The sequence below is a fragment of the Crinia signifera genome, chromosome 4 (genome assembly GCF_055691185.1).
Source record: "Crinia signifera chromosome 4, ASM5569118v1, whole genome shotgun sequence".
In the NCBI taxonomy this organism is placed as follows: domain Eukaryota; kingdom Metazoa; phylum Chordata; class Amphibia; order Anura; family Myobatrachidae; genus Crinia; species Crinia signifera.
The window spans coordinates 185,806,004-185,833,779 of NC_139220.1; the positions used below are offsets into that span (position 1 = coordinate 185,806,004).

The following is a 27,776-nucleotide window of genomic DNA, read 5'->3' on the forward strand; positions in this document are numbered from 1 at the left end:
TGTAGTTTGCAAAATGGGGTGACTTGTGGGGGAGGTTCCTAACTTTTAGCACTTATGGTGCCTAGAAACCTACATGGTGCCTAAAAAAAAATCTCATAAAAAGGAGGCTCCAAAATCAAGTAGGTGCTCCTTCTATTATGAAGCCTGTGGTTTGGTCAACGTGCACACTAGGGCCACATATAGGATATTTATGAAAACAAAAGAATTGGGGGAATCAATTTTTAGTCACATTTCTCTAGTAAAATCTACTGTGTTCGTTAGAAAAATGTATTAAAATTGAAACTCTGCAAAAAAAAAAGAAATTTTGAAATTTCACCTACACTTTGTTTTAATTCCTGTGAAACACATAAAGGGTTAACAAACTTCCAAAATGCTGTTTTGAATACTGTGAGGGGTGCAGTTTTTGAAATGGCATCATTTATGGGGGTGTCTCACATACAAGTCCCTCAAAGTCACATCAGAACTGAACTGGTCCCTAAAAAAATCAGTGTTTGAAATTTTCTTGAAAATTTGAGAATTTGCTATTCATATTTGAAGCCTCCTAGTGTCCAAAAAAATGAAAAGGAGGTTGAAATAATGATTGCAACATAAAGTAGACATATGGTCTTTGTTAGTTATTAACTATTTTGAGTGGTATGTTTATTTGTCTCACAAGCAGAAAATTTGACATTTTGCAAATTGCAAAATTTTCCATTTTTTCACGACATTTTGGTATTTTTCACAAAAAAACACAGACTGTATCGACCCAAATTTACCACTAACTTGAAGTACAATGTGTCACGAGAAAACAATCTCAAAATCACTGGGATAAGTAAAAGCAAAAAAAAGTTATCCCCACTTAAGTGAAACATGTCAGATTTGAAAAAAATGGCTCTGTCAGGAACGCAAAAACTGGCTCTGTCAGGAAGGGGTTAAAACATTCCACACTGCGCCTTTATGAAATGCCCCCCAAATGATCCATAATTTATGGTAATGTGCCGGTATTTTACATGCCCCCACCTGTTTAACTTGATGTACGTTGATGGCGCTGTGTGGTGAGCAGCAGCCAGCCAGTTCAGCCGCGTGATGTGCGCGGCGTGACGTCACGCCGCGCCTACCGCAATGCATCCCTGGGAACGGGAGCTGCGGTGCTGCTGGTGAGTAAGAGGAGGTGAGCGGGGGTCAGCGGGAGTCAGCGGGGGCTGAGCGGAGACTGCACATATGGTGCACATACAATAACATTGGGAAAATGGTAGGGCTTAATTTCGGGGGAGGGCTTATTTTGGACCAGAGTCCAAAATCTGGGGTAGGGCTTATTATCGGGGTAGGTCTAATTATCGGGGAAAGACGGTAGTACGGAAATTTGCGTTGGAGTATTAGGTGAATTATGTTTCCTTGAACGAAAAGTGGGCATTGTTTGGCATTGTTCTGGAGGGGCAGAGAGTGGTCAAGCTTGTTACTAATTATTAGTGTGGTAGCATGTAAAGAAATATTACAGGCGTGGATTAATATAGAACCCCTATCACTAAGAATGTTTAGAAAAAAGCTCTTCCATGTTTTGAACATGGAATGGATAAAGACAACCAAGTGAAAATATATTTTTAGGCACCTGGGAGAGCTATATTGCTTTTCTACACATAGACCGGAGATGCAGAATCCACAAATTCATTAGACACTCACTGGTACATCCTTTAGACCAGGGATGAGGAACCTTCTGTCCTCTAGCTGGTGTTGAACTACACATCCCAGCATGCCTTGCTACAGTTTTGTGTGTTGGGATGTTTAGTTCAACAACATTTGGAGGGCCGAAGGTTTCCCATCCCTGCTTTAGACTATTGCAGGGGAGTCCTTGATTAACACTGAAAAGTAAAATGGGCAGCTGGTGGAGTTTAGGGAAGGCTGGGGTTAAAGCTTGCTCTCTTGCTCTGAAACATGGATTGTGACTTTTTGTTTTGGCCACACAATGTAATCCTGATTTTTACTCATGTTTAATGTACAAACTGTTTGAATATAATGGAATACCTGGTGACATATATTTGTCTGTTTCGCTGCCTAAAGTTGCGTACACACGGGGGCGATTATTGTTAATATCGCTGGCAATATGGTCGCTGAGCGACCATATTGCCAGCGATGGGAGTGTGTACTGGCTATAAATCGTCGGGTGTGTGCTCCCGTTTTTTTCCCCGTAGTGATCACTGGTCGCACGAACATGCTCCTGCGACCAGCTGATTTCCACTGCCAGGCTTCCCCGGCAGTTTCTTTTTCATCAGCGACCATCTCTGGTCGCTGATGCAAACGGAATACTGAGCGATCTATTGCTTAGCGATATATCGCTGCCGTGTGTACGCACCTTAAGGGTCATCATCAACTCTGAACTGTCCTTTATTCCTCACATTCAATCTGTCTGTAAACCATGTTACATGGATCTAAAAAAAAATATCCAAAATTCATCTGTACCTTACACAAGACACTGCAAAAACTCTAATCCATGCACTCATTATATCACGCATCGATTATTGCAATAGCCTCTAGTGTTCACTCTAGGATTTTTTTAGGGCAGGGTGCTGGCCACCAGGCAGGGCACATTTTACATCATTAGAAACAAAAATTCATATACAAAAAAATTGCACACTGTCAGTATTACGCCCATTTCACATGATGGCACGGGCCGTAATTGCCCATTACACATGGTTGCACACAGTGTGATGCCCATTACACATGGTAGCAGACACCGCGTGATGCCCATTATACATGGTGGCACGGGTGCTATGAGCAGGAGCTACACGGGGATATAAAGACACTGGGTGACATTTAATAGGATGAGATTTTATTGCATTTTCCAAAATCGTACTAGGTACACCGTCCGGGGCTGACCAGCCAGGGTGAGCATGATACGGGCAGGGGACCTTATGTAAAAAGTGTCCCCCGGCTGTGGCATGACACCGTGGGCTGCTGGAGCCCGGTGTTACCAAAATACCCCCCATATTTTTGGGAACCAAGACCGGTCCAAGAGTCCAGGGCTGATTTCTGTGATACGGTGGACCCCTATGCTTCTTGTTCCCCGTATTTTTGGAACCAGGTCCGGCTCAATGAGCCCAGGGCTGGTTATGCCTCATGCCATTTTTTTACATTTTATTTTACCTTCTACAGATTTTTTTTTAACACAGACCCATGCACAGATCTCAAAGATCTGTGCAATGTTCTGTCAAATTCGCCTGTCAGAACCTGCTCTATTTGTTTGGCAATTTATTTATTTTATTTTGTTTTGTATCTTTTTTTTTACCAAAAACCGCATCCCATTAAATTTGCGAGTTGTATACTTTATAATGGGTAACCATCTGGATGCAAATTGAAGTGTGAGTAAAAAAATAAAAAATATCATGTTACATGGCCCCACTCGTCCTTTCCCCTTTGCAGAAAAGCCTTCCCAAAGCATGATGTTTCCACGCCCATGCTTAACAGTAGGTGTGGCGTTTTTGGGGATACCACTCATCATTCTGACTGTTTGGTGGTGTGTTTTATACAGATAACCAGTTCACACAGGTGCCAAAAATACAGGTAACAAGTGGAGGATAGAAGAGCTTCTTAAAGAAGAAGTAGCCGGTCTGTGAGAGACAGAAATCCTGCTGTTGATAGGTGTCCAAATATTTATTTTCCACAAGAATATACATTTAAATTGTTTAAAAATCATACAATGTGATTTCCCACTGTAAATATGTAAAATATATATATTTATATTTTTCCCTTGCTATTTACATGTTGACAAAAATGACAGTAGGTCCAGCTCTAATTAAATGACCTGTCAGCAGAGCATGTTGAGACAGGCTACACTGGTTATCCTGCAAGCAACCAATGATAGACCTGTCCATACTTGTCAGCTCTGAAACAATATCTGCAGATGACAGATGCTTCAGCTTGTTACACCCCTAAGAGATGAACTCCAAAAGACAGCTCATCATCTTGCTGGTGGATCGCTGTATCTGGCGTTTTGGAGGCGAGCACTGTTGCTGGTCTTTAGCTGGCTCATGAACAGTAGATGCAGGCTTCTTAGTGAGAGTTTTGTGCAAGGCCTGTTGAAGGCTAGTAAATTAACGTAGCATAGAGAATCCACCAGGCTCTCATTGATGTGGGTAAAATTGGTTTGCCCATTTTTATGTCCTCTTTTTTAAATTGTCTAAAGTGCCAGATGAGGGGGATGTCTCTCAACAGATCTCCCAGGCCCACTATCCTGGACAGCAGTGCAATGCACTCTACTTTGAGTCTTCATCTGGCAGACTCACCTTGTGGCAATACGGGATGGAAAGCAATTCCACATTCCTATTCAGGGTCCTCTTCTTTATCTTTGGCACTTTCAGGAATCAAATTCACTTTTGGTCTGTGCTGGTTTTGACTGCTAAAAGCAATCGGATAGGCATGGTCTGTTTCCAGCACGTAGTATATGAAGCTACCCAGTTGTGGACTAAATAAAGAAAATTCAAGAACTTTCATTCAGCAATGGATCCATACTGCTTAGGGTGTCTCGTTTTTCCGAAGATGTGATTTTCATGTGACTTTGCTTATGCCCTGAGTCTCGGTGATGTAAGATATATATGCGAAATTTCAAGAAGATTGGATAATATTTATAGGTTGCACACATTGATCACTTATCTCAAACTAGTGACATTTCTAATATTGAAGTGCTTTGGGTACTTGTGTAATATCTGGGCGCCCGATTTTTTTCATCGCAGGGTAAAAATTGCATCGCATACAATCATCGCATGCGATGCGACGCGATTGGACCCGATTTTTAATTGTACAGGCACCCAGATGCCTGATTCCTATGTTAAATGCCCCCCCAGACCCGATTGTAGACCCACCCTGATGGGTAATTACTATGTTAAATGCCCCCCCCCCCCTATTTTTAACGCCACCCCACTATCAACGCCAACTCGAAGCGTGCAGCGGTACACGTCCTCCGAACTTTTCATACCCGACTATCCACGTCGGCGTGGAGTTGACTTTATATAGCATGGGGAGCGCAGTGAGCCACCGAGCCCGAAGCATGGCGAGCGCACGCGGATTACTTCACATATATTCCGCGTCCCCTCGCGGGGCTCGCCACGCTTCGGGCTCGGTGGCTCCCTGCGCTCGCCATACTATTTAGAATCAACTCCACGCCGACGTGGATAGTGGGGGTATGAAAAGGTCGGAGGACTCATACCGCCGCCACTTGCCACGCTTCGGGTTGGCATTGATACTGGGGTGGCGTTAACAATGGGGGGGGGGGGGGGGCATTTCACATAGTAATCACCCATCAGGGTGGGTGTAGAATTAAAAATCGGGTATGGGGGGGGGCGTGGCCTGGACGAGCAGGGAACAAGACGCACTTCTGGAGAGCTCCTGCCGTTATTAAATAAAAAAAAGCTATTTGCTGCAATAGAGGCACAAAAAAAAACTTACAGCTGTCCAGCCGCCTCACCTGTACCCTCCGGATCGAGGCTGAGTGTGCTGCGGAGCCGGGGGAAGGAGAAATCCAACCCTGCAGGTTGCGGCCCTCTCCTCACTCGAAGCCGCGGCCTCAATTAGGAGCCTGCGCCCGACTGCTGGGCTCCAAGGCCGCATCGCGGCGAAATACAGCGCCTGGAGGCGGCGTTTTCAGCAGCCCTTCTTGCAGGAGGTAAGCGGTAGCTGCCCCTACCTCTCCTGGCACCCCTGCTCTGCCTCCCTGACAGAAAACAGGAGAAAAGAGCCAGGCGCCCCCCTCCAGTCCCAGACGCGGCGGCCATCTTGGACTCGGCAGTAGCTGAGTCCATCACGCAGCTCTCCCTCCCTGCACCCACTGTGGAGTGGGGAAGTGTTCCCTACCCCTGTCCTTCAGCCCACTTGCCCCACAAGCACTGAGCCACCACAGCTCTGCCATATAATAAAATAAGGGCAGTAGGGGGACGCAGCGTGGACACTAAACAAGGTAGACCCAGGTAACTGGGGCTCCTAGTTCTCAACATTCAGCCCCCCTCTCCCTCCTCTATACTGGCCTCCCTGACCTGGCTCTCACACCCCTTCTACCCCTCAGAGAAGCTGTCCCAACAACTCTCCCCACTCTGATGCTGGCATGGTTTCTTGGGCTCTGTGATAAATGATCGTGGAGCTCCATCCTGTGGCCCAACTGAAAATTACACCCCCACAGCTAACTTCATAAGCAAAAAAATAAAAAAAAAATTAAAAAAGGAGGAAAAAATAAAAAAAAAAATCGTGCAGAGATACACTCATTCCCTCCTCCCTTTTAGGATGGGCTCCCAACCACTGCAATAAGTGGGGCTCTATTTTACATCACCCCCTCCTCATATACGCCCCATGCTGCTTCGCTTCCATTCAATCCATCAAGGACTGAGGTCAGGTGGGCAGAGGAGACGGAGAAGCTTACCCCTCCCCCAAAGCGGCTGATTGCCCGCACACTAGCTTAAGCCGTCTACCCCACATCAGTAATCGCCCAGTGTCCGGACTCTAACCGTTATCTGAAGAGACGCAGGAAAAAACTTGCACAGCCACAAGCACAGGACGCCCCCTGCAGCATAGGAATTACGGACCCTAAAAGAGACACTCCCCTCCCAACTCGACAGCAGGAACCCTGTAACCACCCCTCCTACCCCTGTGTACCTCTCCGCAGTGCAGCCTTCATATCCTGGGCATAACAAGTCACATACCCGCCCTCCAACAGGAGCGCTGCTGGCCAGGCTCCCCCTCCATACATAAAGCCTCGTAGTTTGGAACAACTGAACCTGTCACTGCACAGCAGAACCCTCTCAACTCACCCCCCCCTCCGCCTCTACAAGAATTGGAACCCCCCCCCCCATCCGCAAACCAACAACTACTCCGCCAAGAAACTCCACATACAAGGTGCAGTCTAACTTGACCCGCAGCCCCCTCAGCCCTTACTAACCTTTCTTCTCAGCTAACCAAATAAGCGCGCACAATGTCGACTTAAACATCACCCCCCGCTCCCCCTGGGTGCACATATCCATCCCCTCTCAGCCCTCGGACTCAACAGTTGCTGAACTCCCCCACTACAAACCCTTCATATCCCACCCTCCACAAGGGCGCACCGCTGAAGTACTATCTAAACACTTATACCCTCTTGGATTCTCTTTTTTGGGTGTTTTAGCGGCCGATCTCCGCTAAAACACCCAAAAAAGGAGGCTCAGACATCTCTCAACACTTCACCAGAGCTAACAAAGCGAACCAACGGGAGGACCCTCCTTCCCCCCTTACCAAAACCATGGATAAGAAACACCCCTCATCCCCCTCCCCTTCTACCAAAGAGGACATCCTAGCCCTTCGATCCCTCATAACTGATCTCAAAGACTCGCTTGAAACCAAACTAGACAAGGCAGTGGCCTCTATTAAATCAGACATAACCTCCCTGGCCGCAAGAACCACCAAATTAGAGTCCCGTCAGGACGGCCTTCAAAAGTCTATAAACGACATGAGCAGAGACCTTGATCACATCATTTCTGAACTAACCGACCTCCGTACCAAAAATGAAGATCTCGAAAACAGGGAACGCAGAAATAATATCCGCATACGAAACATCCCCGAGTCTATCTCCCAAGAAGCTCTGGAACCTTATCTCCACAAGCTCTTCTCCTCCTTATGCCCGGACATTGGGCCTCGGAAACTACCTCTGGAAAGAGCACACCGCGCACTTCGGCCAAAACCCCGAGACAGCGACCCACCTCGGGACGTCGTTATCCGCTTCCTTAGCTTCAAAGACAAGGAACTTGTCCTCTCAGCAACCAGAGGGCAAAAATCTACCATCTTCGAGACCTCCAAACTTCAATTTTATCAAGACCTCGCACCTCTCACGCTTGCCAAAAGGAGAGACTTCCGCGACCTCACAGTGGCCCTCCGTGAGAAAGGCATTCGCTACCGATGGGGATTCCCCTTTAAACTCATTGTGGACCTTAACGGTAAGACTGTTCTAATTAGAGACATGCGAGAGTGTAAAGACTTCCTTTCCCACCTGGAAGAGTCCACTCCCTCTTCAGATGGAGTTTCACCACCACGTTAAAAATGACATCCCCATATAACTCAGCTCTGGACTGCCCCTTTGGGCTTTAGCTGCATTTAAACTTGCCACCACATACTCTTCATACAATTAGTCCAACACAAATTGTTACCCCACTCTGCTCAGACCTTTACTTGGTCTTCCAGTTATGTCACTAACTGTTTAACATGTTTTTGTTATCTTTGATTGTTCAAGGGACGGGCGTGGGGATGGGTGTGGATTGGGGTGGGACCACGATGCCCTTGATTGCTGGATAAAACTAATACCAACTCATCTAATTATATAGCCAATTTTGGCTGTAGCGGGTGTCGTGGCCCGCCTCCGCCCCCCGCTCTGGATCTCTCTCAGAGTCCAAAGTTTATACCGCTAGTTGTTGCAACTCTCTGACGTTTTACAATGTTTATTTTTCTTTGCACCCAGGGGCTGTGGCCCCCTACCCACACACCCTCCCAATTTTTCTACCACACTCTGCTTCCTCCACCTTTTCCTGAGGTGACACCACCCACAAGGCTCTCACCTCTTCGGACACCCCAGTCCCAACCACTGAGTACCTCCTCCCTTTGCTGAGGACTCGTACCCAGTCCCACCCTCCTCCTCCCCTTAACGTAACCAGTCTCACTCCACAGCACTCGTCCTTCCACTCTTGAACAACATACACACTCCTGACCCCTGATACTTCCAGACCCCCCCCCCCTGCCCTTCTTCCACCCTCTCCTCTAAACACCTTGCTCCACTATCTTGGCCCCTTCCTACACTCCCCCTGTCTGTCCTCCCCCCTACCCTCTCTAAGCAAAAATGCCGCTAACCATAACCTCCATGAATGTAAGGGGACTAAACACCCCTCAAAAACGCTCTCTCTTATTCCGTACTATCAAATCCTTGAGGGCTGATGTAATTTTAGTCCAGGAAACACATTTTAGAGAGCCCGGGCACCCCACCCTCTGCTCCAGACACTTCTCCACTGTGTTATACTCCTCCAGTGCGACCAAACATAACGGTGTTGCCATTCTAATCCACAATAGACTACCCTTCTCACTTCACTCCGTGTATAAGGACACGGACGGCAGATACATTATCGCGACTGGTCGGCTGGGACCCATGGAAGTCACTTTTGCCAACGTATACGCCCCCAACACGGGCCAACAACGCTTCTTTAAAAAATTCTTTAACATCTTACACAAAAAAAAGAAAGGCCACTTATTCTTAGGTGGGGATTTCAACTGTGTTCTAGAACCAAATCTTGACAAATCTCCCATCCAACCCCCCACCCGGTCGGACCCCCTAGCCCGCGCCCTGACAAATCACGTTAAAGAGACAAACCTCATTGATACCTGGCGCGCTTTAAACCCATCCTCCAGGGACTTTACCTACTTTTCTCCTCCTCATCAATCACACTCACGAATCGACTTTATATTTTGCTGTCCTATAGCCTCTACCCAACTAGTTGACTCCTCCATTATCCCCAACTCCTGGTCAGATCACTCTTTTCTCACCTCTTCCTTTAACCTATTGGATACACCAGCACCCAAGCCCTCCTGGCGCTTAAACGAGACCCTTTTAAAGATCCCACACTTCCAAACCAAGATAAATGAAGCCATGCTTGATTACTTCTCCCTCAATACTACCGACCAAGGCTGTACTCCGTTGATCTGGGAAGCACATAAATCGGTAATCAGGGGCCACATTATTAGCTATGCCTCCCATAGAAATAAGGATCAAAAACAAAAGCTCCAATCCCTTCTAGACCAAGTCGCCCTCCTGGACTCCCGACATAAGCGCTTCCCGACCGATGTTAACTACAGACATCTCACCGAGGCAAAATCCGCCCTCAATGCAATTCTGTCAGAGAAAATCGACAAGTCACTCCGCTGGACGAATCAGCGCTTTTATGAGAAAAGTAATAAGGCCGACGCCTTACTAGCCAACCAACTAAAAGGCCGTAAAGCCCGATCGGCCATCCCAGCTCTTAAAAATTCATCAGGCAATACGTGCTACCACCCCACCGAAATCAATACTATATTTAAGGAATTCTATAAACAATTATATAACTCCCCTACACCTCCCCCATCCTCTCCCACGTCGACAACACCCCCTGAATACCTGGCCTCTTGCTCTCTCCCCGAGATCGACCCCAACACCTCCGCCAAACTATGCCGCCCCATCTCCCCAGACGAGATCGCGACTGCCCTTAAAGCCCAAAAACCCTCTAAAGCACCAGGCCCCGATGGATATACCTTTTCATACTACAAAACTTTCCAACAAACCCTTACCCCCCACCTCACCTCCACCTTTAATTGTATTCTAAACGGAGAATACTTCCATCCAGACACTACAAGAGCCGTGATAACCGTCATACCGAAACCTGGTAAAGACCCCCAGTCGGTCTCAAACTACCGCCCTATCTCCCTCCTAAATACAGATCTGAAACTCTTCGCCAAAATACTTGCTAACAGACTCAACCCCATTCTCCCATCCCTTATACACCCTGATCAAGTGGGCTTCGTCCCAACGCGACAAGCACTGGACAACACCAGAAGAACCATAAACCTGATCCACCATGCAAATACTTTAAAACTCCCCTCCTTACTACTAGCCCTGGACGCAGAAAAGGCCTTTGACCGGGTCTCCTGGTCTTTTCTGACCCACACACTCCATAGGTTCGGTTTCCAGGGACAATTCCTCCAGGCCATTCAAGCCCTGTATCACAATCCTTCAACATCAGTCTCTGCGGGAGGCATAACCTCCAACTCATTCAGTATTTCTAATGGGACCAGACAGGGGTGCCCATTATCCCCACTCATTTTCGCACTAATCATAGAACCCCTAGCGAGCCGAATTAGATCTAATCCCGACATCTCGGGCATCTCGGTTGGTAACTCCAACTATAAAATCTCCCTTTTCGCCGATGACGTCCTCCTTACCTTAACCAATCCCTCTATATCCCTCCCTAACCTTTTTCAAGAACTATCCCTGTACGGTCATTTCTCAGGTTATAAAATAAACCACGACAAGTCTGAAGCACTTCCCCTTCACATCCCTAAACCCACTCTCGACCTTCTTCAGTCTAACTTCACTTTTTCCTGGCGCAGAGACTCTATAAAATACTTAGGCATCCATCTGTCAAAAACTTATGCCAGCCTATATAAATTTAATTATCCCCCTCTCCTCCGGGCCATTACACAAGACCTCACCCGGTGGAGTAAACTCTTTATATCCTGGACAGGCCGCATAAATGCCATCAAAATGTCTGTGCTTCCAAAGCTCCTCTACCTTTTCCAGACACTCCCCATCACTGTCCCCAAAAGAACCCTTGCCACCCTCCAAACCTCTTACTGTAAATTTATTTGGAACCACAAAAAAACCCGTATACGCCGTGATATACTCTCTAAGACTTCATCCTCAGGTGGCCTGGGCCTCCCCCTCCTCTCCAAATATTACCACGCGTCCAGACTCAGTCAATTAGTTGCTTGGCACTCTCCCCGAGATGTGAAGAGATGGGTCGACCTGGAATCTGATCTCGCAAAGGTGCTCTCTGTTTCCTATCTACCCTGGATCCCGCGCCAACAGAGACCCACTACAGCCCTAGCAATACCCACAATTTCTCTCACTCTCTCTGTTTGGGACTCACTTGCCACCAAGCTCTCACTCACCACATACCCCTCCCCCCAGACACCTCTCTGGCAACACCCATCATTCCCCCCTGGCCAATCCCTACACATGGCCTCCACATGGTCCTCAGCAGGAATAACACGCTTTAGGCATATTCACGACAAGAATGCCCTGCTCTCCTTCGCCGATCTACAGGAAAAACATCACCTCCCTCACTCCCTCTTCTATCAGTTCCTCCAAATCCGGAGCTTCATCTCGTCTTCACTATCTAGGACGGGCTCTCTCAGAAACCTCACACCCATAGAAAGTCTGTGTGCCCACAGACCTATGGATAAAGGTATCATTTCACACCTGTACCACTTTGTCCTCACACCGGATAACCCCTCCCTAGAAGCCCACGAAACAGCCTGGGAAGCAGACCTGGAGACTTCTCTAGGAGAAGACTCCTGGAAAGAAATCAGACTATCCATCTCTAAGTGCTCTATCAGCGTAGCTATTAGGGAAACCGCATATAAAGTTTACACCCGGTGGTACCTGGTCCCAACACGCCTTCATGCCATATATCCGACTGCCACCAACTCATGCTGGCGACAATGCGGCTGCGAAGGAACATTTTTCCACATTTGGTGGACCTGCCCACGTATTAGGCCCTACTGGACCATGGTCCAATCTGTCATAAACTCAACTATACCAGCCTGCCCCCCATTATCTCCCACCACAATGCTCCTGTGTGCCCCGGTCGACCAGTTACCTACTTCCGCTAACAAACTGATTTTGCACATCACCTGCGCTGCCAAGCTACAGATCGCTAAGGCTTGGAAAAACCCTACTCCCCCAACACACCAAGAACTACTAAACCGAATATGGTTTGTCGCCAAAATGGAGTACATAACCAGCCTCCAAAATAACACAGTGGAGAAGTTCCACAAAACATGGGAACCCTGGTACTCCACAAGAAATATCCCCATTCCGGGACTTGCTTAAGCTCTACTACACCCGTACCAACCCCTCCTGACTATTACACCCCCTTAGGGTTTCTTGCATCTCATAAACCCACTCTACACCCACCCCCCCACCCCCACCTCCAATCCTTGCTCTCTTCTTCCACCTCCCCCTCACGTCCCCCCTTCACACTCTTTCTCTCCCTTCCCCCATTCCTTCCCCCCCCGCTTCCCCCCAACATTTCCAAACACCTGTCTGCCTCATGCTCCGCTAGACTTCCGCACTCCACTTCCACACCCCTACCATACTCGACCTCCTTCTACCCTCCCCCCCTTGTTCCTCCACCCCCCCCCTGTTTACTTCCGTTTACTACAGTACATCTACACCAAGGACCATACCCGACATCAGCTCTATTATGTTACCTTCTATTAATCATTTGGTCCCTTGCTAAACCTGTAACCAACGTACGATGTACTTGTTAATGTTCTGTTTACCAACCTTCAATAAAATATTTGAACAATAAAAATCGGGTATGGGGGTGCATTTGACATTGTAATCAGGCATCAGGGTGCCTGTACAGTGTAATATCGGGTAAAATTGCATCGCATGCCATTATAATGGCATGCGATGTGACGCTATGTTAAAATTGTACACTCTGCCCGGGAAAGGCTCAAAATCGGGTCGCATTGCATGCCTTAATTAGTGGTTTAAAAGTACTGTGCTTTGTACTAAAGGCCTTCTCATGTATTGCTTTCATCTTCTGCAGATAATTGAACTATAAAATGGGACTAAGTGCTATGACCCGCATTTTTATTATTTTCATGGGCAGGCCCAGCACTCTCCTAGCGACTGGGCATTCCCCAAGCCCCCACCCCCCATTTTCTTCCTTCCCTGCTGTGAAGAGATGTGCCTGTGCACGGCATCCCTTCAGCTATCTCCCCCGACCCGCTCGACATTGACACCCATGGAAAGGACAGCTGGACAGTCTACAAATAGTGGGACTGTCCTGCTGTAATCGGAACATCTGGTAATGGCTACGGGACACTATGCCATGTCAATCAAAAATGTTCTACAGGGATACATCTGTAAATGCAATATATGCTTAGAAACTATGTCTTATTTTCTCAATACATCTTTTGACTATACTTTTATGTAGTTTTTCTTTTATCAACGATACTTGTGTATGTGGTGGGGTTGGGGTTTTTGTTACTTTGGGGCCAGCCTTCACGACCATACAGTTAATTGTAGTGTTAGGTTACCTGATATTTACTGTATTTGTCTCATATCTGTATACATTTATTTATCTGATCTGTACATGAATGTCTTATATTGATCTAATAGTGTGTACACATGGTGAGACTTTTTCTTTGATTTTGACTATATAGGTCAAATTGATTCGACATAAAATGTTTTTTTTTTTTTTTTTGTTTGTTTTACAATATTTGATATTGATTCACGCTACCATGTAGTGTAAATCAAATAGAAAAGTAGACTTGCCAGGCAAGACTACATAGTATAAATCTAATGTCAAAAAGTGAAAATCGAAAATCAGTAGAGGCCACATAGAATTGTAAACCAGGTCTCCCTGTGTGCACACACTATGTTGGAACAAGTAGTTCTTACCTGCTGTCAAAGTATATATTTCTATATTGTTGATCTTTCGGTACTTGTTTAGTTTCATGGCGGCCGATATATCGGATGCGATATCGCCCGATCCGATTTTTTTTACCTGTTCATAAACCCACTATGCACTACGCATGGTGTTGATTTTATATAGTGTGGCGAGCCACTGAGCCCGAACCGTGGCGAGCGTAGCGGATTACTGCACTCGCCACACTATATAAAATCAACTCCATGCGTAGTGGATAGCGGGGTTATGAACGGGTAAAAAATTGTGTCATATCGGCCGATATCGCATCTGATATATCGTCCGCCATGAAACTGAACAAGTACCGATCTTTCTATTTATTTATTTTTTCCTAATGTTTAGATGCCACGAAACGTGGAAGTGAAGGCCCAGATCGATGACTGGGAACATACCCTTCAAGTGTGTCAGCAGCTGAGTAAAAGTAATGGGGAGAAAATTTTGCAAAGAGATATTTTCTTCAACACCACACAAGGTCGTCTGAAACTTAGAGACTTCAAGGTTTGACCATCTATCACTGATTGTCTACTGTAATCTGTCATTCTCCAGCAAACTCAAAAAAGAAAACTATTTCTGGCAAGAGGCCAACAATGCGTTTACACAGAGATTTCTGGTAGGGGGCACACTTTTGTAATATAAAAAATTCATTAAAATTTAACTTATTTATTTTATTAAAAAATGTGGTTATAACATATGACATAAATTACATAAACAAACATGAAAAGGACAAATGTTAACTGATTTATGTTCGATGGTAATTGGACAACAGTGGTTGTGTTGTTTAAGTACTGGAATACACTGTCAGTGTACTGCAAAACGGCTCACCAACAAGAGCCTGTCCTTAATAGGACATATTCAAGTTCTGGAATTGGCGAGTTTTGGACTGCTGCAGAACACCAAATTTAAACGATTTATAATTGAAACATATAGTGTATGACGGTTCCCAAAGAAATCTATTGTATAACCATCAAAATAAATTTTTATATGGTTATGCACAGGAAACAACCAGGAGAAAAGCAAGATAAAGTACAGTGTGTTGAGATTGAGTAAAGTCAAATAAAATGCAGCATGATATACATATGTGCATATTCAAATGTATGAAAAAAAACCTTAATAGGCTATTAAGAAGGAGAAACAAGGAAAGAAGCGGAGAAGTTCAGCGCATTGAACCTAAAGCTGCACCTGTGCCTCCCATCTTCTGTGGATTGATGGGCGGCGTGTGTGCAGGTAAGTGCACCGGTGGAATGAAGGAGCAGCGTGTGTGAGACGCCGGCTGTGAGCGGTGTCTGCTCTGTTGCATCAAGCATTGCGGGGCAGAGATGCACTGCCAGCCGGTCCCACCACACACACACGGAAAAAAGAGGGGGGGGGTACCTGGTTGCACCTGCGGGTGCTCTGTGAGTCAGACCAAAGGGCCAGCTAACTGTTCCCCCTGCAGCGGGGGAGCCATGTATGTTTTATAACCACATTTTTTGAGAAAAAGATACATTTTAATGATTTTTCGTAATACAAAGTGCGCCCCCACCAGAAATCTCTTTGTAAACGCATTGTTGACCTCTTGCCAGCAATTGTTTTCATTTTTTGAGTAGTCTATTATTCAAACTCTTGAGGGAACCTCCAATGTTGACAATTACTGAATCTCATTTCATGAGTATTGTATAATATTGTTGGTTCTTCAATAAAAATACACAGATTTTTTTTTTTTTTTTTCCTCTTTTGTCGTGTGCGTGATATCCTCCCCCTTTTTTCCTATTCTCCAACAAACCACCGTCCCACTTATTTTCCTGTATTTTTACTATTCCTTTCTCTGAAAACGAGAGAAGTGATTATTTTGTTTCTTATTTGGTACTGCTATGCAGTTTGGCACCAATTCCTACTCTTTTGTGTCTTGCCTATCTGCTACGTAGCCTCTCCCATTTATTGTAGTGCACATCTTCTGACTTTTAAAACTATGTTGCCAGGATGCCTGATTTAATCTCTGGGTTGCATTCTTACTGTGTCAATTTTATTTTCTTATTTATGCAGAATGGCCAAGGTCAGCTGATCTATTATGAGCGTCCAGATCTTCTTGGCCCAAAATTATCAAACTACTCCATCTCTAATACAGCTGACCCCCTGGGCCTCGAGGTATGATACCTTCTCCTTTTAACTTCAACATGTCTGTTCAAGATAAAGAAAGGAACACAATTGTGTCAGTTCTCCAGCTTGTTCTCCAGCTTGTTAGCCCCCCCCCCCCCCCCCTCCCCCCCCATAAAGCTGCTCTGCCAACTGTTATCCATCAATAAAGTACATTCAGGGTTGTGCTTTTAAATGAGAGCCTGTAATGCATAAAGTGATTTGAGAATTATGTGTAGATAACTCTTTTTCATATACATAAATGGCTGAGACTCCTGTATTCTAATATTCAGGATGTCCTGACTCAAGCTCTAGGAGTCCGTGGTAAAGTTGTGAAGGAGCGCTTCCTTTTCCTGGTGGGACAAACCCGGATTCATCTTGACAGAGTACAGGATTTAGGAGACTTTTTGGAACTGGAGGTAAGAGGCTGACTAAAAGAATGCAATATTATTATTTGGAGAGTGTGACCTCAAATTGCATAATTGTGCTAATTATATAAAATCTTATATATGGCTGAAGGTCCAGATACTGCAATCAGATGTGCAGGTTCAAGCTATTTTTTTTATAACTTTGGAATAACCTTTAAAGACACACAAAGTCCAAACACACAAAAGTCAGCGTATACTGCACCCTTTAATACAGAGGTGGGGAACCTCAGCCGGTCTGAGTGGCCCACCAACCCGCCCGGTGGCTTTGCCGAGAGTCAAGTACAGGGGAATTCTCGCGAGAGGTCAGTACTCGTGAGATTCCCCTTAATCAACAGCAGCAGCCGTAGCAGGACAATTTGTAAGAGAAACTTTTACATCTGGCCCCCGAAGGATTTTTTCCCCATTTGGCACAAAAAAGGTTCCCCACCCTGCTTTAATACACTGCATTTACAGTAAATAAAACAAAATAAACAATACATTCTGCACCCTCAGCCTCCACATTACACACACCCCCCCCCCCCCCCCCCTCCCTTTATGTTGCCCAGTAAGGCTAGGTGGCTCTCAAGCTCATGTACCGCTTATGCGCCGGACTTTTATCCCATGTGTGTAGCACATGCACTGTCATGTTTCACGAAGGCCTCGGATGGGCACGAATACGACTTATCCATCCACAGGACTTTGAAAGAGCCATATCAGAAGTAGACACCCATCCTGAAACTTCAAATGTCTGTTACACTTGGTGAGGTAGTGGTTATGGGATAAATTACTGTCATTTTGTTTTTGTTTGTTTTTTACTGCAAGATTAGTGAGCGTCCTGCTGTTTTTTCGATCTATTTATCATAATCTTTGCCTGGAAGCCTTTTTATTGCAGATGTAGAAGTGTTTTCTGTAGCTTTGCTACAGTCTTAATTTTAATGAACCTGTGTGAAGCTCCTAAACTATTTTGTAGTTTAACTGTATGTATGTTATGTATTAAAATAAAAAGTTATTTTTGTATCTGCTGCACTTCTAATCCCCTTCATGTTTTATATAGGTTGTTCTTACAGACTCTCAGACTCCCCAGGATGGGGACCTTATAGCACAACAGATAATGGAATCCCTGAGTATTTCACAGGATGATCTGCTCACAGGAGCCTATGTAGACCTGCTGGGAAGCAAGAAGCCCTGACCCACCCACATTAGGAACAGCAGCTGACAAATGTAGTCACCATAGCAGTTGGCATATCCTGTACAGTATGTATGTACACATGACAGATACATTTGGGAAATTGTGGCACAGTATGTATTGATCTGCATAACACATCAGTGTTGTCCATTAGTTGTATGCATTATCTATGTCACTCTCCAGCATCACTAGTTAACAAGTGGCAATATAGTGATCAGTTTATATTGTTCATGCAATAGTATGATGGACATACCTAGTAATGTATTCATCACTGGTTGTGAATATGCTGTAGACAGTAGGAGGATATATTGTCCCAAATGTTGTCACTTACTGCTTAGAAATGTGCTCAGCATCCTATGCCAGGTTAAGGGTGTGGTATGACACCACTAGGGGACCTAAATTTTGCATATGAAAAATTTACCAATTGAATACCCCCTTATATACAGAAGAGCAGAAGAGTCCTAAATGGTGGGAAAGAGGCTGAAACAAGTGTCTTCATTGAAAATAAGTATATAGTTCTAGTTACAATCATGGTTTGAAATTCCTTTAATCATTATAGCCAGATGCATTGTAGAAGTTGGGCTATGTCTCCAAAAGCATTCTTTGATTATTATTTTTTTCACTTTATTTTTTAATGTTGCTCCTTACTTTATTTCAAAATGATCATAAAACATTGTCATTTAATAGCACTTAGCCCCCGTCACAGTCAGTTTATATTTTTGTATGATTTTATGTGCTTTTTTACAAAATAAAAAAGCAAGTTCATGATTTTCTGTTTCTATATGTTGTTAGTGATGTGGTGGAGTGTACATGTTTACATTATTTAAAGCTTAACCCTTTATTACCCGTTACATCCAATAATATTCATTCAAAACATGTTTTTCAAAACAATCTGCCCCCTACAAGGATACTTTACTGATAAAATAATCAATACAAAATCCTAATAATAATTTAAAAAAAACCCTATTCATTAGAATTTGTACATTTATCACAAAATTACATTTGGCATATATTTGGTATATAGAGTTATTTAGACCTGATAAATTCACAGTTCGAGCGATTAAAAAAAGTGTAATTTTTTTCCATCGCTGCCCATTTCACAGGAAGCTGGCATTTGGCCATTTTCTGGGAAAATGCATGTGTTGCCAAGCGGTTTAGGGGAAGGTGTGTTGACGTCAGCTCCTACTAATTGCTCTTTTCGCTTCATACAGTATACTGTGTAGTGTCATAAAATACATTTCAGGAAAATCAGCTGCTTTTCTTAAAAAAAAAAAAAAAACAGAAGTTTTCAGCGATTTTCAGCTGAAAATCGATCAGTGTGTATGGGCCACCGACTACAGATCAGCGATGATGCGCGCTCCCGCATCATCGCTGAAAACATCCCACGTCGGCTGGTTTGACCAGCATGTCTAGCGATGATGGCTGGTATCTGAGCCATCATCGCTTAGTGTGTATGCTCACCCTGCCGCCGGGCTGAAAGATGATAGACTTTCAGCTCGGTTTCTCCGCCCCGGGGTCTCCGTTCAGTAGCAGCAGCAGCAGAGACCATCCCCGGCTTCTGTCCTCTCCCTGCTCCGTTCAGCAGCAGCGGAGTCTGGCTGCTGACCTTCCCCTGCTCCCTCCCCCTGCTTGTCTTGTCTCTGCAGAGCAGGGAGGAGGGGGAGGACTGAACTTCTGAAGAGAAGAATCATAAAGTGCCTGCCCGTCCAACTGTCCCCCTGCCCGCAGCACAAAAGTGAGTACCACTGCCACCAATGTTTATATATTGATATGCCAATGCCCACTGCCACCAATATTTATATGCCAATGCCCACTGCCACCAATATTTATATGCCAATGCCCACTGCCACCAATATTTATATGCCAATGCCCACTGCCACCAATGTTTATTTATATGCCGATGCCCACTGGCACCAATGTTTATTTCTCTTTCAATGGTCCTGGTGACACAGCTTCACATTGGGATGTAGGAGGGTCCGCAGGAGCCAGGCACCTATCCTAAAGCTTTTGGAGGGTAGGCTCCTCCCCTACTGCATCCCAGACTCCTCAGTTCGTGTTAGGTGCCCACTGGAGTGGGTGCTATTCTAAAGGGCTGCCGGAGCAGCCGAAGGAGTAGAGTTAGTTAGGGTTTTTATTATTTTATTAACTTTTACACTAGCTAGGTAGGCACAGTGTGAGGATTCTCATTAGTGAATCCTCACACTGCTAGCGCAGCAGGAGCTGATAGAAGCGCGTCCTGTCAGCTCGCTGTGCACAGGGGAGACGCTGTCTGGCCTCCCTGTGCAGCGCTTACAGCTTCTTTTAAGAAGCTGCCTGGGCTCCGGAGCGTTCTGAAACCGGCTTCACGCTAGGTGTGGATCACGGGGGACGGGCGCTCCGTGATGGCGGCGGCCATTTTCTGTGGAGCTTACACACTGAGCTCCTATATGAGAGGACAGCAGTGTGTTACAGGCATGTTCCGAGTGGTCCCCAGCTGAGGGGGAGATACTGGAACTAGGAGATCCTACAATGGGAGCGGCTGTCTGGGGGTAGTTGGCGCCAAAAGTCACGGACCCCGCAGCAGCAGGGACTTGGTCCCTTCCCTCACTCTGTTTTGGTGCCATTCAGAACGCTTGCAGCGGAGCTGAGCTGGCTTACAGATCCTGACAGAGTGATTGGATTTCCTGGGCATCGCTTTCCCCATTCTGAAGACTACAGAAAGCTAAGTGAACTGAGTATATTGGTTCTGTATATAATGTCTGTACATTTAATGCTGTGACTGTGTTATTTGAGAACATCATGTCTGAGCAACAGTCTGTGGTTTTGGGGGAGGGAGCCTTTAATGCATTGAGCGCTTGCAGTGGTTGTACACTGAAATTTGTCCCTGAACAGATAACAGGGGGGGCTTATGTATTTCTTGCGCTGCTGTGAAACCCATGGGGAGTGAACCCCAGAGGGTAGTGCTATCGGAGCTTGCGTGGGCTAAGTCCCTGGGCAGGTCTGAAAATGCTTTGGTGCATTACTGGACAGGCAGAGTGATGGCTGGTAACTTCCCCTAGACCATTGCCATTCTCTCAGCAGTCCTCTAGCTCCTTGCCTTGGACCCAGACAGATCCTGACTTATTACAGGTCATGCAGGATACTGCTAAGGGAATCAGCAGGTTTAATTACTTGTTGGACAAGTTTTGTGGTTATTCTGTGGGGACCCCTAAAAGGTCTTATTCAGTGCCATTGTTAGTTGCTGATGAGGAAGGAGAGTACACAGACATACCCTGGGATCCGGGTGATGATTCTGAAGAGTCCTCAGCCTCAGGGGTGGAGGATTTGATTACTGCTGTTAAACAGGCATTGAATTTGTCTGTGAAGGATAAACTCCTGCAAAGGTTGTTTTTAAGAGACAGCGTAAAGAAACTGATATCTCCCTGCAGACGAGGGTTTACAAGATTTATTGGAAAACCCCTTATAAAAGGCTTTAGATGCCTTAAAGGTGTTTAAGCCTGTATCCCATGCCTGAGGATCATGCAGACCTCTGGGAGAAAGTTCCAGTGGTAGATGCTTCTGTGGCATGCTTGTCAAAAGCCACTGTGCTACCAGTGCAGGGGGGAACAGCCTTCAAGCAAGGCAATGGTTAAAAGGGTGGGCTACACACTCCGCCCCCTGATTGCTTCAGCCTGGGTCTCTAAGGCCATGATTGGTGGGTCAATGACCTGAGCACTATTTGACATACTGTTCCTTGTGTGTTGTTACTTGCGGAAAAGCTTAAAGCTGCTGCAGAGTATGTGATTGAGGCTGAGCAGGAAGCTCTCAAAATGGCTGCCAGAGTTTCCTCAGTGTCCGTCAATGCCAGGAGAGTGCTCTGGCTTATAGCTTGGGAGGCAGATAACGAGTCTAAGAAGGCCTTAGAAGCATTAGCTTTTAAAGGAAAGCTGTTATTTGGTTCAGAACTGGAAGAGATTATTAAGCAGGCCACAGGTGGAAAAAAAAAAAAAAAGCACTTTCCTGCCTACCCCTGCAGCCAAGCAGACATCAAGGTTTTCTGCTTTCAGGCCGTCCTTTCGGCCCTCCCCTAGAGGAGGTGCGTCCTTTCGAGGACAGTCTTTTAGGGGATAGTCTCAGTCCTCCAGGGGCAAGGCCCCAAAGTCAAAATTTGGTTCCTTTCATAAGAAACCAAGGGAGAGGACAAACCCTCCGAATGACTGCCAGGGGTTTTGCCCGGCGGTGATCAAGGTGGGGGGACGTCTGTCACTGTTCAAAGACGCATGGGCACTGTTAGACCGGGACTCTTGGGTGTTAGAAATTATAACCCAGGGTTACAAGATTCCCTTCAAAGGTCTTCCGCCGAGAAGGTTCATTCCTACACCACTACCAAAGGAGGCTCGGCTCCGTACGGCTCTCTTGGGAGCGGCTCATTCTCTTTTAGAGAAGGGTGTGGTAGTCCCGGTCCCCAGAGCAGAGTGGAAAAAAGGCTTTTATTCCACTCTGTTTTTGGTGCCCAAACCAGACGGGTCTTTCAGCTGATCCTAAACTTAAAGTCATTAAATATCCATTTGTGGGTAGACCATTTCAAAATGGGAGTCTCTACGGTCTGTGCTGCTAAGCCTGGACCAGTGAGAATTTTTGGCGTCCATGGATGTCCAAGACGCATACTTGCATGTTCCTATCCACCCAGAACATCAGGCTCTATTGAGGTGTGCAATAGGAGACCTACTCTTGCAATTCCAAGCGTTGCCCTTCGGTCTGGCCACAGCGTCAAGGGTATTCACCAAAATAATGTCAGTAATGGCGGCTGTGCTTCGACTGAGGGAAATCACGGTGATTCCATTTTTGGACGACCTGCGGTTCAAAGCGGAGGCAGCAGACAAGTTGAAGAGTCACTTGGCAGAAGCCATCAGGTTTTTGCAGATTCACGGCTGGCTTTTAAATTTACAAAAGTTTCAGTTGGTGCCGTCACAGAGACTCCAATTCTTGGGGGTTGTTCTGGATACCCAGTTGCATCGGGTGTTTCTACCAGAGGCAAAGGACAGGGATCTGGCTGCCTTGGTACAGGAGATCCTCGGGTCTCAGAGCACATCAGTATGGAGGTGACTCAAACTGCTGGGGAAGATGGTGGCGTCTTTCGAGACGTTACAGTTCCCCAGGTTCCACTCTCGAGTGTTCCAGTGAAACATTCTGACAGACTGGTCAGGGAATACTCAGACCATGATGCCAGAACAAATAGTGTTGTCTTCAGAAACTCGATCCTTCCTGAAATGGTGGACGGAGGTGGATCTCCTTCAGTGGGGTCGGTCCCTGCAGTCCTGGAGCTGGCTGGTAGTCACTACCGACGCCAGTCTCAGAGGCTGGGGGGCAGTAGTCTTGGACCTGCGTCTGCAAGGTTTGTGGACTTCAGAGGAGTCTGCCTTACCGATCAACATCGTGGAACTGAGGGCTGTGTGGAAAATGTTTTCTCTGGCAAGAGAAAGATTACAAGGGCCCCCTTTAGGGATTCAGACCGACAACGCCACAGCTGTGGCATATCTGAATCACCAGGGAGGCACACGCAGCAAGCTGGCTATGTGGGAGGTGTCCCGAATCTTCTTGTGGGCGGAACAGAATGTTCCAACATTATCAGCAATATTCATACCAGGAGTGGAGAATATAGAGGCCGACTTCCTGAGCAGGGAGGAGCTGATGGAAGGGGAATGGAGCCTGAACCCACAAGTATTCCACCAGATTACACTGAGGTGGGGAACCCCGGATGGGGACCTGATGGCATCCAGGTTCAACCATCAGGTACCCAGGTTTTATGCCAGGACGAGGGATCCACTGGCAGAAGCAGTGGATGCCATGACTATCCCCTGGGAGGGGAATCTTCTTTATGTTTTTCCGCCAGTTCCAATGCTGGCAAGAGTGTTGAAAAAAGATACAGGCCCAGACAATTCCAGTACTTTTAGTGGCCCCAGATTGGCCAAGGAGGTCCTGGTTCTCGAGGCTTTAACAGAGTTGGTGGACTCGTGGCATCTACCTCTGAGGTCAGACCTTCGAAAACAAGGACCGTTCAACCATATGGATTCAGCTCGATTAATTTTGACGGCCTGTCTGTTGAAACCGCCATTTTGAGGAATATAGGATTCTCAGAGGCGGTGGTTAACACAATGATTAAAGCCAGAGAGTCAGTGTCTTCTGCAAATTATTATAGGGTCTGGAAGACCTATATTCGATGGTGTGAAAGACAGAAGTCACACACATCGCGATTTAAAATGGCTAAATTGTTGGAGTTTTTACAGGATGGCCTTTCCTCTGGGTTAAGCCTTCAGTCACTCAAAGTACAGATCTCGGCCTTGTCAATTTCTTTCCGAAGAAGGATTGCATTAATACCGGAAGTACAGACCTTCCTGCAGGGGGTTTCTCGATTGAAACCTCCCTACAAGCAACCAGTAGCGCCATGGGAATTATCTCCTGGTTCTGGAGTACCTTCAAAAGGCGCCTTTTGAGCCGTTAAGGTCGGCTGACCTTAAATTCCTTACAGGGAAACTGGTATTTTTGTTGGCTGTGGCGTCAGAAAAAAGAGTATCGGAGTTGGGAGCTTTGTCCTGCAAGTCTCCCTCCCTTATATGTCATGATGATAGGGCTGTCTTTCGGACAGTACCCCAAATTTTTATCAAAAGTAGTCTCTGCTTTTCATCTAAATCAGGAGATAGTTCTGCCTGTGTTTCAACCCCAGAGGGTTCAAGGAAAAGGGGCAAATTGAGGAATTTGGATGTTGTGCGCGCCTTGCGCATTTATGTGGACAGAGGAAAGAGTGTCAGGAAGACTGATACTTTGCTAGTTTTGTATGATGTACATTATTATGGTTGGCCTGCTTCTAAGCAGACCGTTGCTAGGTGGTTGCGCTCTGTTATATCATTTTCATATACTAAAGTTGGTAGGCCTGTGCCAGCCAGGATTAATGCGCATACCACCAGATCAGTCGCCACCTCTTGGGCGGTTCGACATGGGGCAACAGCTGAGCAGGTTTGCAGGGCTGCCACTTGGTCATCTGTTCATACTTTTGCCAAATTCGATAGGTTCCATGAGTTCGCGTCGGAGGACGCATCATTCGGGCGAGCAGTGATGAGAACTGCAGACCTGAGCGTACCCACCCAAAGGACCGGCTATGGAACGTCCTAATGTGAAGCTGTGTCACCAGGACCATTGAAAGAGAAAATGGGATTTTTGTAAGAACTTACCGTTCGAATCCCTTTCTCTGATATGGTCCTGGTGACACAGCGATCCCTCCCTTACGCTCAGTAAGTATGCCAGTGTTCATGATGTTTCATGTTATAATTGTTTGAAAAGTTAAATTTAAAATTGTGCATATAATATGTGCAGGCGTTGTACTGAGTTAATGTATTCCAGTGGCTTTGAAAGATTGAACTGAGGAGTCTGAGATGCAGTAGGGGAGCCTACCCTCCAAAAGCTTTAGGATAGGTGCCTGGCTCCTGCGGACCCTCCTACATCCCAATGTGAAGCTGTGTCACCAGGACCATATCAGAGAAAGGGATTCGAACGGTAAGTTCTTACAAAAATCCCTTTTTATATGCCAATGCCCACTGCCACCAATGTTTATATGCCAATGCCCACTGCCACCAATGTTTATTTATATGCCAATGCCCACTGGCACCAATGTTTATTTATATGCTGATGCCCACTGCCACCAATTTTTATATATGTATATGCCCACTGCCCACTAATGTTTATATATGTATATGCCCACTGTATTTATTTAAATGGCGAATATATATATATATATATATATATATATATATATATATATATATATATATATATATATATATATATATATATATATATATATATATATATAGTAATCAAACAAAGACAAACTGCGGCACTCCAGGGTCTTGTAAAAAGTCAAAAGGGCATTTATTCCATAAATGCAAAAAGATCCGAAGTTTCGAGGATCAAGTCCCCGTTTTCAAGGTGTAGGTGATACAGTATGCACGATATACTCTCTCTCTCTGAGGAAGCCGCCGACGCTCACAGCAGGCGGGGAAACGCGTTAGAGACTTATCTCCATTTCTCCTGATTACTGAAGACTCTTGATTCTGCACTGAGGGGACCTGTTATTCATATCTTCAGCCACTGGTGTCACAAACTCCGGATATAGTTGCACTAAATATGGAAATTCAGTTCTAGCAACTGGGAGGCATCAGAGACTGCAATCCACCACAGGTATCCAAAGGTATATACCCATTTTTTACAATATCCTTTTTTTGTCTGGCCAGGCAACTTATATAATTAATTCTGATGCTGATAACACCTTTTGCATGTTGCAATTCTACTAATTTCATCTAAGTAAAACCACATCAGCCTGATTATATGGACTTTCTGGATCTAACCATACAAGTTTTCAACCAACTAATCCACTAACCTGCATTACTAATTAGCAGAGGCACATACTAATTTCGGTTATTGTGCGTTATTTGTGCTACTCAGTTTTTAGATCGCTTATATATATATATATTTTATGTTCATTTTTTAATTTTTTATGTGGATGTACTTTATGTCCTAATTTTATATAGGTTGTGGCCACATACCATATGTACATTTATTACTGTATATAATAAATTCTATTCAATATTAGTGTTTCCCTTTGCGCAGTTTTTTTTTCTTTTTTCTGCCTCCTGAAAATCTCTTGCTCTCTGGGGAAAATAGCTCAGTGTGTATGGGCCTTTACCTAGAACAGTCCAGCCAAGATAGGACTTCAAATGTAGGTGAAAAATATTACTTTGAACAAGAAAAACGAGTTTGTCTAGGTACCTACTACATAAATACATCTGTGTTGGCGCTGTTTCGCTGAGCACGGACTGTTACATATTATTATTAATATTATTTAATAATGTCAACTTAAGTGGACAAGAGGTCGTAAAGGGTTTTGGTATATATATCATCATGGAACACGTGCCAGATTTAGGGGGGTATTCAATCCCCCACCGCTATTTCCGACAGGGGAAATAGCAGCGGGCACCTATTCAATGCTGTCTTTCCCAACAGCATTGAACAGGCATCTTGGCAAAACAAGCCCGACTGCTTTTGCCGAGAACGGACGTGGATTGTCAAGCTCACGGACGGATCTCGCTGATCTGTGGCCACGCCCCCTTTTCGGCACCTTGGCAGGCGGGACAGTGAATCCCTCCTGCCGAGATGCAGTGGAGCGAGTCGAGAATGGGTCCGGGTCACGACTGTCTGGCCAGCCAGACAGTCGTGACCTGGTATGGAATACCGCTCTAAGGATAAGATACAGGGCTGCATCACAGCATTGTATTCTCGTGCAGCCAGGGTTGTAGACGACTGCAAGATTTAATCAAAGATCATTAAAAGAGACATTGGCCCTTATTCAGATCTGATCGCAGTACAAATTTGTTATCAAAATGGGCAAAACCATGTGCACTGCAGGTGGGGCATAAAGAGTTAGATTTGGGTGGGGTGTGTTGAAACTGAAATCTAAATTGCAGTGTAAAAATAATGCTGGCAGTATTTACCCTGCACAGAAACAAAATAACTCACACAAATCTAACTCTCTCTGCGCATGTTTCATCTGCCCCACCTGCAGTGCACATGGTTCTGTCCATTTTGAGAACAGATCTGAATAAGGGCCATTGTTTGTTACGCAGCCATAGGTTTCATACCTTAAGCTAATGGCAAAAGCCAATGACAAAAGTTTTGACTGAGGATTAGGAGTAGATTTACTAAAGCAATGGACTTTCAAAGAAGCTGATTATTGGCGATGTTAAAAAGTAGCAAAACGGTAGTAGGAATATATACTAAACAAGCCAAATTAGCGCATATTTCTATTCTATTGCTGTTTTAAAACTGTTAGTGGCAAGG

General features: G+C 45.4%; 1 protein-coding gene across 4 annotated transcripts in view; it reads left to right on the forward strand.

Annotated features, from left to right (window-relative positions):
- Positions 1 to 18,663, forward strand: part of LOC146074744 (uncharacterized) — a 24,400-nt gene extending 5,737 nt beyond the window's left edge. For all 4 annotated transcript variants that reach the window (XM_083183193.1, XM_083183192.1, XM_083183190.1 and 1 more), the window contains exons 2-5: positions 14,565 to 14,720; positions 16,245 to 16,346; positions 16,628 to 16,753; positions 17,796 to 18,663. In XM_083183193.1, coding sequence (XP_083039319.1) covers positions 14,565 to 14,720; positions 16,245 to 16,346; positions 16,628 to 16,753; positions 17,796 to 17,930 — 519 coding nt within the window. In that variant the 3' untranslated portion in view covers positions 17,931 to 18,663. The remainder of the gene's footprint in view (positions 1 to 14,564; positions 14,721 to 16,244; positions 16,347 to 16,627; positions 16,754 to 17,795) is intronic.
- Positions 18,664 to 27,776: the final 9,113 nt, after the last annotated feature.